Source organism: Patiria miniata, unplaced genomic scaffold (assembly GCF_015706575.1).
Source record: "Patiria miniata isolate m_02_andy unplaced genomic scaffold, ASM1570657v1 HiC_scaffold_5, whole genome shotgun sequence".
NCBI classification, from domain to species: Eukaryota; Metazoa; Echinodermata; class Asteroidea; order Valvatida; family Asterinidae; genus Patiria; species Patiria miniata.
In genome coordinates this window covers 21,424,896-21,443,002 of record NW_024037072.1, presented here as the reverse complement: position 1 = coordinate 21,443,002, position 18,107 = coordinate 21,424,896, and the positions used below count along the sequence as shown (strand labels likewise).

The window sequence follows — 18,107 nt, the reverse complement described above, 5'->3', positions numbered from 1 at the left end:
TCATGTAAGAAATTATATATATATGCAGACAAGGCCTGCAAATGAAAAAAAATCGTTAAAGTACATGTACTTTGTACATTATCTTGATACAAGACAGCCAAGAATGGATTTCTCGTAGTCCAGTCCACCACAAGTCCATGACCAATCGCTTAATTAGTAAATCACAAGTCCTTTCACAAGTCCAGTCACAAGCCACGGGGATGAACACCGACAGAATTAATTCGTAGCTTGCGAGTGCAATTGCAACTGGGTGACTTGTGATGGACTTGACAATAATATCACTGCAAGAACTTTGAAAGGAGGTAGTCCCCCTCCCTTATGCTTGTAACTCTCACAAGCAATCATTTAACAAGTTGATACTGAATTTTGTTGATACTGAATCTGCTTGTCTTGGGACAGCTTTTCAATCAGTTCATACGGAAGAGACAGGACAATAAAAGACTGGTTCCCAGCATGTTTGTATATGTATACATGATGCTGGCTACCAGTACCAGACTTTGTCACATATGCAGCCAAATACCTACACTTTGGGATCTGTATCTGTAACTGCCAAGATCTTTATATTTGCTAACATTTTATCCAGTTATCCTGGCACTTCCCGTAACTACTGAGTACGACAAGCTATCAACAAGACATCACAAGGCCAAATCATGTCTTTATCAGGACCAAAATAAATGTCTCTGGCAATGTTGCTATGTACAAAATGTATTATAAGCGAAATTACTGTGAACATCAGCAATCCCGACAATGATTTATTTCATCAGTCATAATCACTGTCAACCTTTTGCGTGACTTTGTATGACTTCGCATGACATCTGTCATTAATTGTGTATGTGACACAAGTATCTGATTCTTTACAGGTGCTTTGTACATTATTCCAAAAGATGAAGGTAATGCCAAAATCAGAACATTGCAACATGTCATACACGTATATACATGTATATGTATTAAACTATAAACATGGAGTAATTTGTAACGAGTTGGCATCACATAACCCTTCAAATACAAATCACCAAAACATGTAGGCCTACTTCTAAAACGAATCGTCAGTTTTCTGACGTCGGGCAAAGCATATTATATATCGTCACGTTTTTTCCATACTGGCGAACAGTTGCACCGCGACTTTTCCATACCGGCGAACATGTATACAATTTTGTATACATGTTCGCCGGTATGGAAAAGGCGCGGTGCAACCTGTTCGCCAGTATGGAAAAAACGCGACGATATGATATACCACACGTTCTACTGTGACTCTGCAAACGTGACGGTCTGATCCTCAGACTGCACTTCACCATGCAAACCCTCAAATCTTTAGAAAGAGACATAAAACATTTACACAATTACTCCCCTCCACTAAACACCTCTAAAAACTGCTCCGTCTGAGATCACAAATGTGTAAGATCCCTTTTGTAAATGGCAAATCATAACTTAAGAATTATCAGGTTTATTTTGTGCGCTTCATCCAATTAATGTAGCCTTTGGGAAAATGCAGAATTTGTATTTACATGCTATATAAACATTTGTTTCGATACGCTTACAAGCAGCACGTGAATTATGTACAATGTACATATGTTGCTATGTACAAAATGTACATATAAGCGAAATTATTATGAACATCAGCAATCCCCACAATGATTTATTTCATCAGTCATAATCACTGTCAACCTTTTGCGTGACTTTGTATGACTTCGCATGACATCTGTCATTAATTGTGTGTGTGACACAAGTATCTGATTCTTTACAGGTGCTTTGTACATTATTCCAAAAGATGAAGGTAATGCCAAAATCAGAACATTGCAACATGTCATACACGTATATACATGTATATGTATTAAACTATAAACATGGAGTAATTTGTAACGAGTTGGCATCACCTAACCCTTCAAATACAAATCACCAAAACATGTAGGCCTACTTCTTAAACGAGTCGTCAGTTTTCTGACGTCGGGCAAAGCATATTATATATGATATACCACACGTTCTACTGTGACTCTGCAAACGTGACGGTCTGATCCTCAGCCTGCACTTCACCATGCAAACCCTAAAATCTTTAAAAAGAGACATAAAACCTGTACACAATTACTCCCCTTCATTAAACACCTCTAAAAACTGCTCCGTCTGAGATCACAAATGTGTAAGATCCCTTTTGTAAATGACAAATCATAAGTATTTACAACGTCTGTAATAGCCGTGTATATAAAGAATTATCAGGTCTAATTAGAGCAATTCCTTCCAATTAAGGCCTTAGGGAGAATGCAGAATTTCTATAAACATGCTAACTTTTAAACATTTGTTTTGATACGCTCGTCACCACATCCTTATTATATGGCTGAGCTATTTCTTTCTTATGATGTTCTGGAAATCTATTTACAACCTTTCTAGCAATCATATTGTTCAAAGAGGGATGAGAAAACTTGAATTGGAAATGAACTTTTTTCAAAATAATTTTACATTTTGAAAATGTAAAATTATAAACAAAAAAAAATCACTTACTGGATACCACATTGTTTAGTAACAACATAATAAATATTATTAAGGTACACTTGTTACTGATTTGCCGTAACACTTCCAACCAAAAACAAAGTTCGATCTATTTTGGGTTCCCTTTCGCAATCATTACTGTTAACGATTACGATGTATTTCCATTAAATCAAACACAAAATACGATTGTTGGCATTTTCCTCCTGATACAAGGCTGCTATATATATATTTTGTATGTGTAAATATACAAAATTTTGTATTGAATATAAGTAAAAGATAATAGGGGTGAAATCTACAGATATATCATTACACTTGCAGGGTATAAATATTTCCAAATAAAGTTGCTTGCCTGACTTCATTTTCACCAATTACAAATAGTTATAAGCATTTAAACATGCCATCAAAAATACAGTGGTGGCGTTAAATTGTGTTCCTTGCCAACTTCACAGCACACTATTTTATCTTATTGTTAGAAGCCCACAGAATACTTCTAGAAATTCTTTTATAGTGGTGCGGCATAGGGACAGAATTGTGCATTTTGTGACAAAAATGATAAAAAAAATCAGTTATGGAGGCATTTCGTATCTGACCCCTGGTGACCTTTGAGGGGTAAATGACCTTTGAATACTCTATTAATACCTATCACTTTCCTATGACTTAAGTCTGTGTATAGTCTTCATACAACGTAAACAATGACCTAATGCGGGAAACTTGCATAATTGACCTCTGATGACCGTCCAGAGGTGCAAACGGAGTGCAAAAGGAGTGTATTTCAATAATTATTCTACAGCGTGTCATTATGTAGGACCCCAAAGATTTTTTTTTTTGCATGACCCCGATCTCAATTTTCCTTTTTATAAGGGTAGACGCAGGCGCAACTGCATATAAGAGGCACATCGGACAAGCATCACTCTCTAACAGTGACCATTTGGGCTTGGTAAAAAGGTTAAAAACGTGGTTAGCCAAGTCCATCTAGATACAACAGGGTGAAATAAGTACACGAGTGAATAATTGCTTGACATAATGTACATTTTCCATTACAAAACAGACCCACAGATTTCTATTCCAATCTCATCATATTGCGTCTGCCAGTAAAACAAGGTCAGAGGTCACCTGAAAATTGATTGTGGGGTCTGAATTCATAACATGACTGTAAACCAATACCATTCTTTGGCACCATTGAGGCTTGGGTCACGAAAAAATGGCGTTTTGACGAATAAATATGATAAATAACGGCAACTTAGATTTACAAAGTTCATACCTCTCCATGGGTATCACTACGTCAAATATGATGTCCCCACATCTAAAAATTATTTTCATGGCACAAAGAGTTAAGTTTTAGATTTGGGTCATGAAAAAAGTGGGATTTGCAATTATGTAAATCTTATCAATAGGTAGGCAATTTTTTTTTTTTACAAAGGTCATAACATCTCGTAAGGTCACCAGAGGTTTAATGTGAAATGCCCTATATATGAAAGTTCTCTTAATAGCATGAACACCTTTCATTTAGACATGAATCGTGAAAAAAGATGGGATTTCAAGAATAAATCTTACAAACACATGTAGCTATAAACAGGTTTACAAAGGTCAATGACCTATCAAAAGTCATCAGAGGTCAGATATAAACTGTTCCCACATCTGATCATTATTTTCATTGTATGAAGACCTATGAAATAGGCTTGGGTCATAGAAAAGTAAAGTTTTGAAGAACAAAAGTTATGAATAGAGTATGCAAAATTCATTGACCTCTAAAAGATCACCAGAGGTCAAATATGAAGTGCCTCTATATCTGAAAATTGTCTTCATGGCATGAAGAACCAACATGCCAGGTTTCATGCTTTGATCACAAAGTGCACAATCCTTTGGCATATTGAGGCTATGCCGCACCATTATCAAAGCATTTACATGTATGGGCCATATCAAGAATCTCTGCAAACCCTACTTCCATGGGCTTAGATGGGTCGGAGTAAAAGTTATCTTCACTATTTAGGGGCCATTTTTATTAACACTGACATTTTCTGCCTTCAACACTGCTTTAGATTCAAATAAAGCAAATACAGAAAATACAATGGTAAAAGAAAGGGAATACTTAAAGTTGTGTTCCCCGTGCTCTTCAACAATTTCAACTTTTTTCAACCTCATTTTTTCCTTTTTGGACGTCTGCAAGACCCCGAAAAAAGAGAAGCAAAAACAGATCTGCTTTGCAAGCTAACTAGTTCCCGGTCCGTACATTTATCGATATTTTTTCGGTTGATGTCACATTCAAAAGTGAATAACTTTTGTAATGCAAGATAAATAGCTATTTAGAAGGGGAAAAATCCATTTCTGGGGGTTACAACTCGAAGAGCACAGGGAACGCAATTTTAATCAACATTGGTTTTATCATCAGGGACGTACGTAAAAAATATAACGTGCAAAATATCCTAGACAAGAGGAAGTGCATGATAGTTGTTTCTTCCTCATTTACATGAAGTATAACCTTCCACATGAACACAAATGGATCATGGCACAAGCGGTTGTTCCTCTTTAGGGACTCCTACTTGTGGCTGCTCATATATGGGCTGCTCTAGTCAGGGCCGGATTTAATGTTCCGTAGGCCCTATAGGCACCAGTCTGTAGGCCCACAGAGCCACAAACTAGGTAGGCCATACTCCACATTAGGCACCATCACCAATTCCATGTTGATGCTAAGCTGTACTAAGCAAGCCAGGCTAAATTGGTAGCTCAAAAAGCCTGTTGGCACACTGTGGTATTTTCTTAGGCCCTCGAATTTTCATCGGCACCCGATGTGTGCGTAGGCCCTGTAGGCACATCATACCTATTGGATAAACAGGGCCTGGCTCTACTGGCAGGTCGTGAATCATGACAGCAGTGGTTTATTGCAATTTTAATCCAGCAGACTCATTCTTGGGTTTGAAAAGCAGTGGATACGACATGGATAGGACCAAGGAGGGTGTACTTTGTTCACTGTAGACTACATGTGCTGAACATCATTAGTTTGGCAGGGAATGGGGTTGGCGTATGCGGACATGTACCCTGGGCAAAAACTTCTAAATCAATTTCAATGCGTCTGAGAAAGTGCTTCGGAGACAGTAGTCTAAATGCAAACTGATCCCAAAACTAAAGAGGTACTGTTTTTTTTTTTTGCAAATGCACATCTTGTTAATCATCCCCAAAATGACTTGTACATGTACATGTATAAGAAAACACTCATCGTGGGTATGGTCTTTTGGACACAGACAATGAGGAAGGGTTGGATAACAACACCGAAAGAAACTTAGGTTGAACAAAGGAATTGACTGGAGCGGGATTTGAACCTGCGACCTCCGGAATACAATACCGGCGCTCTACCGCCTGAGCTACCCAGACCTATGTGGATTGTAATCCAAATAAATCCATGTCTAAACTAATCAGGTTCCCCGTGTTTGGCTATTGAACGTTTTTATTTATTTTTTATTTTATTTTTTTACATCGGGACTGCAGTGGGCCTCATCCTATGGTTGTTTTGTTTCTCATAGTTAAGCCGTGTTACTACAAGTACAAATGGCGCCAGTTTCCAAACGCCTGTGAGATTTACTGAGGGCACTTAGTCCATGCACAAATCACCCTACATAGCTCAGTTACAGAGAAAGTTACTCAGCATTTAAATGCATCAGGCTTTGCCATCATAAAAGGCCTGACAGTCAAGCAAATATGGGTCTGTGCACATTTGGATTAAAAGGAATTGTGCATACAGTGTACTTTGCCAGTGCACGCATGCAGTTTATCTCGTGTGGTCAGGAATGCGCATTGCGAGTGAGCCAAGCCCAACCCTATGGAATTGTGTACGTTATGGCCGACTCACACAATGAACGTTATGATTTTGTGGGGCTGAAATTGTCCGTTTTCAACGTCCCAAGTAAGTCAATAGATTACCGGAAGCATTTTCACTTCAAATGTCACGATTAATTTTTGAGGTTCTTAAAAACTTTTAACCAGTGAAACTTTTAGCAAACCCAATCGCATGAGTGGAACGCATCCCCCCTTTTATTGCATTGGGATGCATTACTTCAAAGACCAGTCACCATTACTTTTGTAGGGTTTGTGTCTAATTCAATTTTGTTGACTGCGTGTGCCATTATGTAAGGGATTTGGTGGATGGAGGAAAGTGCCCAATATAAGACGATTAGAGGATTTGTGTGCAAAATGCCCAATGTTCACCTTTCCACCTTGGAAACCAAGTAAAAGAGACGTCTCTTTAACCACTTCTCAAAAACTCATTCAGCAAATGAATTTTCAAAAAACCATCTCCAGAAACCACGAATTGAAGGCGATTTTTTTAGAAGAGCAAGAACATCCCCGAAACTTTTAATTTCAAGGTTAAAAAAAATAGGAAACAAGAGTCTGAATGGAATATCTTGAAAAATACTTGAAAAATATGTCTTCTCGAAAGGAACCTTTTCCGTTAATTCTTTTGATCAAGCAAGTCACAGTGGACTTGGTTTGTCATGTTGATCAAGTGAGTTTGTCTGAATGATCAGTGGTTATGAAACAATCTCTGAAGTTCAGTGTGATTAGCGTTGCTTCCTTTAAACTACAGTCGAATCTCGTTAGTACAAACTCTGTCAATACAAAATTCTGGTTACATGTAGTCCATGTTGCCTTCAAGCAGCTTAGCCTTTTATCCTTTTTTGCTTAAACAAAGCGCAAGACCAGCATTAGACTTTTTTTGCCGATGGAGAGCACTGTTACAATGCACCTTTACATGGGCGAATACTATTTACTACATGTAGGCCTATATCATAAGTATGTCGAAATTCAACATATTCTGTACTGCCGTATAATTAGTCATCTTCATGTTCAGAGAAAGTTTTCAGAGAAAGCAAAAAGAGGTTCAGAAAAGACTGAGAGAGAAGAATCGTCCCACAATATCTTGTCGGTTTCTATTTCCTTGGCGTGATCTTGTTTCAATGTCTGGGTCCCTTCTTGACAAGACTGGGAATCAGGGTTTTGCTTGCAAGATGACCAGGCTTGTTAACCGGGCATAGGTGTGGTATCATAAGCTCAAATTGGGATACATAATTCAGACAAGTGCTAAACAGACATTAATTACTGAACAGTCATGCGATTCTTGTGCTGTGCAGATTTGCTTTAAAGGCATTTTACTATAATACCTAAATTTGATATGGTAATGGTGGATTATATTGACATATATATCTATTGCTATATTTTCACTCACAGCATTTTACTCAAAAAAATGTCCATATGTATTGTTTTTTTAATTTATCCGTTGAACCTGCTGTTCAGTTGGTAATTTAACTTTGTAAATGTGTTTATTTGTTTTGTGAAACATTATTTGATCTACTATTAATTCTAATCGATAGCTCTAATCTATTGCTTATTGTGATTGTTTTTTGGGGAGATTTCAAATTGCCTGTTTAGCAGTTTTGTTGAACTAAAGCAACGGGTCAAGTATAAAAGGTCTTTCACTCTAATACCAGCGGACCTACCTGATATGCCCATCTTAAAAAAGTACATCACAGCCTAAATGATTTGGGAGGTGGAAAGGTGAACACTCGGCATCTTACACTTATCCTGTCAAAACCATTACAAACCATCACTTGGCACTTCCTTAATTGATTACATTTTATGAGATACGAAGAGCACCAGAAAAAAGTTGCCTCTAAGTGTCGATTAGAAAAAAAACGCAATGCAAAACTTGTGTTCTTTGGACAGTACAGGATTGATTTGATTGCGTTAAAATGTTGACAGTGTTAAACGGTTATTTTAAAGTTCAAAAGAAGAGGAGTTTGTAATGGATTGAATTTGCGAATTCTGGAAGAGAAACTGTCCATGGACGCATTGATAATAAGTCTGATAACAAGTCTGATAACAAGTCTAATAACGAGTTCATGATAATAACAGGAATGCAATTGCAAAGTAAAATGAACTGGTCTCAAGTGCAGGCAAACCCTGGACACCAAATCTTTCAAATTTTGGAGAAACAACTTGGAAATTGACGAACACGTGAATGATGGACAACACATGTACATGTATACCATGGATGTGCACCTTTTTTGGAGGGGGGGGGGGGGAATCGGAAAGGAAAACAGAAATAAATGCAATTCAAAATGTGTAAAGATGTTCACTAGTCATGTTGCTTTACAATGGGGGTTGGTGAGGAAAGGATAAAATAGCAAGATTGGGGAAAAATCAACGGTTGGAAAGACAAGGACGTTGTGAGGAGATATAAAGGATTTATGAAAGAGTGATATTTATTGATAACGAGTCACTGAGTGGACAAAAGTTACAATACTACAACAAAATACACAACAAAATACGCAACAACGAAATCACTAGTGTCGAAAATTCACAATCATTGAAGTGATTGACATGTTCATATTATTAAAGGGAATTTAAGTTTCTTTTTTTTTTCGGTTCACCTACATTTTCAACTTGAAAACGTGCAGTGGGAGGGGAGTGATCAACAAGGCTAATATTTTGAGGGGAAAAAATCTTAAAGAAGGTTGAAGCTGAAAGAGCTTACTAATCTAAAGAAAAATATATCAAAGGGCCTTTAATTATCAGGATTGTTGTGGATGACTGCTCCGACACGCACTTGTTCCCCTCCACAAAACAAGTGATCATTGTACCTCCTCTTTGGTCCTAAACTACCACTCCAAAACTTTTCAACAACCCAAGAATGAGCCTGGATGTCTTAGGCTAAGGTTTTACCACATCGCTGGCGTCCACAATCACCTTGATGAACATGACATTATCCTTGACATACGCCGAGTCGCTCAGCACCGACTGGGAGACAAAGAGGGGACAGCCCGAGGCGATGTTCATCTCAGTCGTGGGTCGGCCAAAGCTGGACGAGGCCGGATCTGGCCGGAAACTGTCCGACAAGTGGCGCCGGCCAGTGTCCTGATCCAGCAACATCAAAGTTACCTGTGGATGGTTTAAAACCAATAAATGTACAGGTAATAATGTTCAGTTCTTGGTCCAACAGCTATTATCAAGTTGTACTCATCTCCTTTGATGTAAGAGTTCATTTTTGTATGTACATGTACATTATTATACGTTCCCGGATTCGTCTATATATACATGTACATTATTATAATAGACGAAAGTCCGGGCATGTGATAGCTATACACTCACATAGCCCCCTCAATAAAGAAACTATTTTTCACGCTATTGTACAAAGCAACTGTCCCGTGATGAATTATCTGAACAATAGCTAGCACAACGCTCTCGCCAGAATTCATGATAGAATTGAGAGCACGCCCGGATTTGTCTATAGCAGGATAAGTTTGGGATAAGTCATCAGACATTTTCTGACCACTCACCATGTCTGTCCAAACAAAAATGGATGCGCTTGGTCAAATTTTGCATTGTGAGTAAATTCCAATTTAGCAGAGGAATGCAAGTCTTACTTAAAAGTCTAATTGCACTGTCTGTTTTAAAGCAAGTTCATTCAAGGATCATTGGGTCCACTAATAATAATGGAGATATATAAAGCACAACATATCCATCAAAAGGTACTAAAAGGCACATAAGGAATAACAAATTAACCAAAGCAAGGAGGAACTTTATAAACAAAATGAAATTGGAAACACAAAACAACCAAAACAAAAGTCTAAAATACTAATTGTTGCTTCGTGATCAAGCGATATCTAAATTCAGACATAACTCTCCCCTGTCACATACATTTTTAAGATTCATTCCCCGAAAAACCTCTGCAGCCTGACGGCTGATGAAGCAAATAACAAATTTTAAAACAATTTTAAAAGTACTTTTTGATACAAACATCGCCTTTATGATATTTCCCGACCCGTACAAAATGCTGCAAACCTTTTGACGGAAGGGCCACGGCAGCAGTGCATCATAGTCACCCCTCATGACAACGAAGAACAAGGAGACATGCGTCCCCTTGCCCATCCCGTCTCCGTTCAAGTACACACGAGCACACATCTTGTACCCATAGCGACTGGTGTAGAACGGTTGGCTGTAGAGCGACAGGGTCTTGCCGATGTCTGCATCTCGCTTGCGACGCGCGAAATCTTTGATCTTCCAGAGCAGAGTGCCGTCATGGCTGGCCGTTTCCAAAACTTGAAATCGGAGGTCATGCTCAGCTATGCGCACTGCGTGCATACCCATCTGGTTCTCCACGGTTGTCATACGGGAAGAGCTGGCAGCTATGTGACGATGAGGTCAAAGGTCAAATAGAAGCATAGGTAAGTATGAATCAGAGATAACAGTTTGGATTGTTTGTTAACCTTCATAAAGGTTAGGTATTCCACTTGCCAAAAAAACCCTGAATTTTTGTTGATTAATGGATAAAAAGTACATTAAATCTGAAGCAGTCTATTGTAAACCTGTGGAACTTTCAGCTCAGTAGATATACTTTTTCAGAAAACTGTGAAAACATTTGAAAGTCTTCCTTTTCAAAATCCTGTCCTTCCATTCCAAGCTTGCATGCCACATTTTCATGTGTACGCACAACGTCAATGTCGCTTGCTTTTGCCCGCTCATGGATAATGTTCCCGATTACAAACTAACTTAACTTCAGTCAGTTTGGGACTTATTTGAGAAAAGCTTTTTTCCCCTGCGATGATTCGGTCCAAACCCTGGTAATTCCTCTTTTCTGGAAAACGGCAGCATCCCAGGAGCAAAAGTTTTCACAGCATACAACACAATGTACATGGTCCTATTATATGCACAGCAAACAAAACTGAATTCAAGTGGTATTTCAGCTCATTTTCAAATGAATGGCAGTTCGGTTTAACGTGTTTTTCAATCTCTGTCTATATGTCACCTCTCTTTCTGGGGTATACTTAACGTGCACTGGACCCATAGGAAATGCATAACAAACTGTGGCCACATACACAATGCACTGGTAGTCACACCGGTCATGGTTAAAGGTGCTGAGCTTTCTCCAGCATTACTGCCCACGCTGCCGGTCTTTTGCGCCTGCTCCAGTTCCACGATGCGATTCTCTATGCGATTCTGTTTCTCCTGGATGGGCTTGATGGATTCCTCGAGTTCGGACACTGTCTTCTGCTTTGCCAGTTGATTCATGTTGTCTTCCACATTGTCCACTTTCTCCATAAGTGGCATGATCATTTTCTGGAGGAGATGGGGGCAGGTTATTGTCATTTCCGAGCATATTCTCTGTTTTATTACGTTTGTTTACCAAGGGTATGACCAAACAGTTTAAAACTGGTTTCCATTTGGGCCCTGCATACACTTCAAATGATTATACACACATGTACAAATACAATACATTACAAATACAATACAACACAATGAAATAAAATAAAACCATGCGTGATTACTGCATGGTTGTAAAGCAACTACATGTACATGTATTATAAATATTGTACATAATTACAAAGAAACATATACAGTTTGAAACAACATCACTAAGGTAAATTAGGCTAAGTGTACACAGAAGAATTGGGACATTTCTTGTGACATCGGTACAACATATTTCTTCTTGTGACATACAGGTACATTTCTTTACATTCGCTGATTACCGGGGGGGGGCAAAAAATCCGTGAAGAAAAACTTTTGGGAGGAAAAACAGGAAAATTCCCATCCGGCTCCTTATTATTACGGCAGCCAAATTGATTAACTCCGTAATGTCAGCACAGATTTATATTTGTACAATCAGTGAAGGCAGCCAAAAAAAAAAAAAATTGCTCACATAAATGCAGAAATATTATTGGCTGAATGTTTTACGTAGTTCAGATTTGAATGAGGTTCATGCAAGTTAATCCATATGATTGTCCCAGTTACAACAAAGCTCGAGGCATAACATTCTTTTTTTCGCAAAAGGAATCTTCAGTGTCATGCCAGTGGATTGTCTGTTTCACGAATCTGAATAAGTGGTGTACATTAATTTGTCATATACAGAGGAGTAATTAGTTTGTTTATACATTTGTAAACAAGAATAGCCTTTTTATACTCAATTCTTTCGGAGAATGACATCCAATTATGTCTAGCAAACATATCGACTGATGGAGTAAAGAAGGCACACTTCAGGATCATCCTTGCCGCTCTTTTCAGACATTTGTTAAGAATATTGTCATGAAATATGTACCGTCTTCCCCAAACAGTACATTGTACAATGTACTACAATAATATAAAGATGGCAAACATGTAACTAAGCTAACAAAGAGAGAGTGTATAGGCTGCTTTGGGGAACACAGTCGCGGATTCTACATGTATTTAGCTTACCTAGTTTAGAGCAAACGGTTTTCTTCACGTATTCAACGTGTGGGCCCAAACTTACAAGTTTCATCAATAATAACCCCCAAACATTTACAAGAGTTCACCTGTACAACTGGACTACCAGCAATACTGACATTAAGGTCAGTACTGCAGACCTTTCGTTTAGTTCTAATGAGCATTGATTTGGTTTTGCTGGCGTTTATTGTAAGTTTGTTCCTGCCACACCAATCGTATATTCTAGATAGGGCTGTATTCAAGTTGTTCTTTATCTCACCAACACTGGTAGAACTACACATTAATTTAGAGTCGTCAGCATACATGAACAAATTACAGTCTTTAGGGATACTAAGTGGTTGGTCACTTGTATAAATATTAAATAACAGTGGACCTAAATAATCTCCATATAAGGTAAGGAGTTGTGGAGGGACATTCCATAATATAGCCAGAGGGGTGTTTCATGTTGATTTTGGGACTGAAAAGATTTTGTTCTTGACCAAAAAACTATTTATTAATGGGAATAAATATGTGTTTGGTCGGTAATAAACACTATGTTTAAGACTGGTTGGAGTCTGGATGCTGATAATTATCACCCATCCAGACTCCAACCAGTCATAACAATAGTGTTTAAGACCTTCCCAGCACACATTTATTCCCTTATTAACAGCCACGTATAGCCAACATAAGGAGAGCTTGATTATGTCCCCTCTTTCCATTTAGCTCCCATATGAAAGCATTTTAACATTCTGGGAGGAAATCATGGACCCACCTGCAGATCGCGCATCATCTGCTTCTCGGCCTTAGCTGGTACCTGCATCTGTTCACTTGCTGTTGGCTTGGCAACCATCTTTTCCAGGTTATTCTTCAGAAGATTCAGCTCCTGTAGCTGCTTGTCCATTCTTATGATGTGCTCTGTGACTAGTTGCAAATGGTAAACCTGGTTCTCGCCCGTGTGCAAATCCATCTTCCTGTCTATGCCCTTCGCCTGACAGAGTGACCAGATAAAAAAAAGTGAAGGTCCACAATGATGATGAGGTAAACTACAGAAAATTAAAAAAATATTAAAGCTAACACCAAAGTTCTGCATCGTTTAAATAAACATAACATGGCAAAATGTAGTGGATATTCACACTGTATGTGGGAGATGCAAATTTGCACAATGTCCATATTGAATGTGCTTAGACTTGTTAGATGCACCCCCCTCCCCTCCCCCCCCCCCCCCACCAAGAAAGAGGGGGCAAGCTCTTTTATAAGGTTAAAACAACACAATTTTACATTTTGAAAAAAACAAACGAACAATTAAAAGTTAAAAGACCAATTCAATAACAACTGAACAAAGGGTGTAGCTACTTACACTAAATGAGCATCCAAACATGTTGAAAATACAGACTTTGTCTTGAAGAGGACAGTCATACTTCAGATGATCTGGAATCTGGCAGAAACATTAACATTAAACCCAAGGTCAGAGGAAATGTTGAATTCAAATTTCCACAAAGCCTTCTAAATAAGCAGTTAACTGAAAAAAAAATCTTCCTTCAATTTTACAATAACAATGTTATATAGCAACTAAACAAAGTCATGTCATGTGTTCATATATAAAAAGACAAACATTTCTTTAATATTTTTCAGGATTATACATACCTTCAGATTGAAAAGGTATGACACAAATTGAAAAGATATAGCACATTCAGCAAAACACACACTGCATCTGGATTGTGAATGTGCTATAAAAAATTTTTTTAACACATATTTATTTATTTGTTTATTTGAGTTAATAATAGTCATATATAATTCTTTCAACTTTATGAACTTGGGGCAAGACTTGGGAGTAATTTGTGTAGTAATTTGTAAAGTGTTGATCTGTGTATTGCACTTAGTGTTGAGATTCAGCATTACACACAGATGAACAGTTATTTTTAAACCTTGCACAGGCAAGGCTTGATCAGAGCATCTTTTTATCCAGATGAATAAAATGGTCTTTTCTTGTTTTCCTCCTTCTTCAGATACTAGAATACCCATCAGGGTTATCTTTACGCAATGGTGGCAAACACCTCCAATGGAATATTTTCTTCCTTTTCCACAGAAAGACTTTTATATCCAATGGCCCGTGATGTTGCCAGTGAACCGGGATTTGACCAGCTCCATCAGAACAGAGATTCTGATAATGGACTAGCAGCCTCCTTGAGGATTCAGTATTCAACCATCAAGACACAAACTGCCAACAGGAGCTGCAGCTAGTACTGCTTCTAAAACTTGCAATTGTTGAGTCTATGGTGTCAATCCAAACTTCAAACCTATTCTGAGGACTCTGCATGTACATGTAGCTGGAATAATACCTGCTGATGCAAGCTAGAATGCTACAGATGAACAACGAAAACTTGTGGTTGAAGGGTCGGTGGTTCTAATCCAGCCGCTGGCCCAGTGCTTTAATGCTTCCTTGGCGACCATAAAAGAGGTAAGCACTGATGTGCTGTGCTTTATTTTCTGTTCATTGTGGAAATGTATGAGTTTTAAATGACACCAGGTTGAAATGATTACATTCATGAACCTGTACTTACATGTACCTTCGATGGGCCTTTACTTACCTACAGTGTAACCCACAAACTGAACAAGGTACAATTCATTCGTGGCATTAGTATCTCATCAAACCTGTTGGAGTCTTCTCAAACATGAACAAAGACCTCCATAGATTCTTGTCAGGGGTTCCATACCATCAAACAAGCAGTCGTTGCTCCGGAGTGAACAAGTACAGTGTAAATGCAACCAGATCAAGACAAGGTTTGATGCAGGAAATGGAAGAAGTCAAAAACCTCATCCACTGTCAAGGTCATTGTTGTTCTGGAAAGTTGACATCCTTGGAAGGTCTTTTCATGAGGCAATAAGCATTTCTAAAACATGTTATTGCAACTATAAGTGGCCTCCACCTTGGAATTACAAGCTAGAGCCACCAGAACATGAAGACTGGAATACCTGATACATTAACTTGCATAGTTGTACACACTAGGAAAGTAGCCTAGCTTTAAAGCGAGTTTTTTCTCTCCCGGGACAAATTACTGCAAGTACCAGTACATGTCTAACCTGTCTCCTTATATTCTTTGGCAGCTCCATTCTTACCAGGTGCTGACCAACGGCGTGGCTTTTTCAAGCAACCCAGGTGACATGTGCGCTCAACTGTCTGGAGTAGAGCAGTATATGAACCCAGGTGACATGTGCTCTCGATTGTCTGGAGGAGAGCAGTATATGGACCAGTGTCCATAATATTTGAAATGTCGATTTTTCAACTTATTTTCCCCCTCCTTTTAACTAATCAATGTAGTTTCATTCAAGGATGTTTAGTTAGAGATGACTCAATGTGCTGGATCAGCTTCAGTTTGAAATGGTACACTTGCTTGGGCCCGGCACTCTTAAATTCAAACTGGTCGTTGCTGTAAAGATGATGAAAAGTTTATAGCGCATGTAGTTCTTTCACTTGCAATCTGGATGACAATGTACTGCATTCCATCATTGATCAAAGCATCGCTGTAATAAGCAATCTTTGGGTGCAGCTTCACATTGTGTCAGACAGCATACTCCTTGGATGCTTGCTTGATTCAAATGAGATAGGTCTTGATTTTCCTCCATCGCATAAGTCTCCAAGCCAGGGATGAAGGCAGGATCGGTTGGGTACATCAGTAGGGGTACAACAGCATACCCCAAGTTGCTTAATGTATGACTGGTGCTGTTGATTGCTCCTGATTGTATATCGCAATGTTTCCACTTACTGCACTGGACGGACTGAATTCTTCATTCTGAATTCTTTAGTAATTCAGGAAATAGGTGGTTATTTCAAGATGCGATATTCACGGTGTAAAAAGCAAATTTATACAAATGCCAAGGAAAAATGAAGACATTAAGACACAACAATGCAATTTTTGATCATAAATGATTCAACAGCAATAGGTTTTCCAAAACTGTATCTTTTGGGGGGTATAAACACACAAGCAGTTGCTTGTACATGTACATGTACATAAGTTGCAGTGAAAAATTGGCTAACTTCGTCAACCCTGAATCCCTGATGAATACCCTTTTCTATCTTCCAAAAACCATGGGTAAATTCTCTGTACTCAAACCTTCAAGGGGCACGAGGTCCATGTAACAAAATTGTGGCTTGGCTATGCCTTCCTCTATCCTGCAAAATCCCTTATAAATACCAGGTGAAACCCAGAGAGTTTCGATGTAGCACTTTCACGGCAAAACTTCTCTGCAACATCGTTAAAAAGAAACCTCAGACTTACTTTATCTTTATGGATGAGCCTTTCTCCACAATTGTTTGGGCATTTATCCAAGAATTTCTTACACTCCTTCTCATGTAACTGAAAAACAAAACAGTTGACAACAAAGAGTTAGTGAATATCTACAAAATCTAAGAAGCCTAATATTTTAGATATTAATGTCAAATGTCGGCAAAAAAAGGTTAAGAAAAAATATGTGTCCAAGTTTACTTCCAAACTGCCAATATGGAGACCTGGACAAGATTTGTTTGTTTGCATTTTCACGACCTTTAACTACAGCTATTTTTTTTTTATAACAGAACCATGTTCATAGAGCATTCAAATGATCATCAAATTCAGTGAAATATTGAGTCTAAAGAATGCATACGTGTACATGCGAATTAAGGCATACGTTATATTTGCTTAAATTTTCATTAATATGGGCCCGTACAAGTACAATTTTGTTAGTCTAAACAATGATGGGAAGAAACACAGAGGAATTACAAATTAGGCAAAAAAGAAAAAATAGTTCTGCTTCTGGTTTCCCTACATACCGGTACGTGATTCTGACAGCCCCTACCCCGATGTCTTTCATAGGAAAAATGAAAAAAAAAAAAAACAACAAAACCATCTTACCCTTGATAACACACAGATGCCTCCATATGATCGTACACAAAAAATTCCCTACATCCAAACTCTCTTTTCGAATGCTATGTAATCGGTAGCAGAAATATATATGTTTTTTTGGCCTTACCACATATTAGCAATGTAGACACATCCAGAAATATTGGTACATAGCAGTGATGTAGTGCCTTGATGCTGGGCCTTGGCCTTAAGGCTGCCTTAAGGCTGGGTTTTAGGGCCTTGGCCTTGGCCTCGAGGCTTGAGGGCAAAAGCCTTGGCCTTGGCCTTGAGGGTTCAGGGCCTTGCAATTTTGAGTCAAGGCTCTTCAAGGCCCATAGATTTTTGCATTTTCCAGATAAATCTGTTCGAAATTTTGCTGTTACTATTTTAATCGTATTACCATGGAGGAGGGAAGCACCCTATAGATTTGTGTGTTGGGCACACTTCCACTTTTGTAGCATCACATTTTGTTACCAGTGTAGATTTGCTGCAAAAATATTCCGTACACTTGTGGGGCTAATGAGATGATCACTTTAATTG

The 18,107-nt window shown here is 38.4% G+C and overlaps 1 protein-coding gene and 1 non-coding gene across 2 annotated transcripts in view; both read right to left on the bottom strand.

Annotated features, from left to right (window-relative positions):
• Window positions 1-2,734: 2,734 nt before the first annotated feature.
• LOC119740384 (TNF receptor-associated factor 3-like) overlaps window positions 2,735-18,107 on the bottom strand; it is a 35,954-nt gene continuing 20,581 nt past the window's right edge. Inside the window, exons 5-10 of the mRNA XM_038215659.1 lie at window positions 16,968-17,045; window positions 14,048-14,125; window positions 13,463-13,678; window positions 11,349-11,589; window positions 10,315-10,658; window positions 2,735-9,411 (exon numbers count right to left, since the gene is read on the bottom strand). Coding sequence (XP_038071587.1) covers window positions 9,184-9,411; window positions 10,315-10,658; window positions 11,349-11,589; window positions 13,463-13,678; window positions 14,048-14,125; window positions 16,968-17,045 — 1,185 coding nt within the window. The 3' untranslated portion in view covers window positions 2,735-9,183. The remainder of the gene's footprint in view (window positions 9,412-10,314; window positions 10,659-11,348; window positions 11,590-13,462; window positions 13,679-14,047; window positions 14,126-16,967; window positions 17,046-18,107) is intronic.
• Window positions 5,778-5,850, bottom strand: Trnat-ugu. The gene has a single exon. It is a non-coding gene; the product is annotated as a tRNA-Thr (tRNA).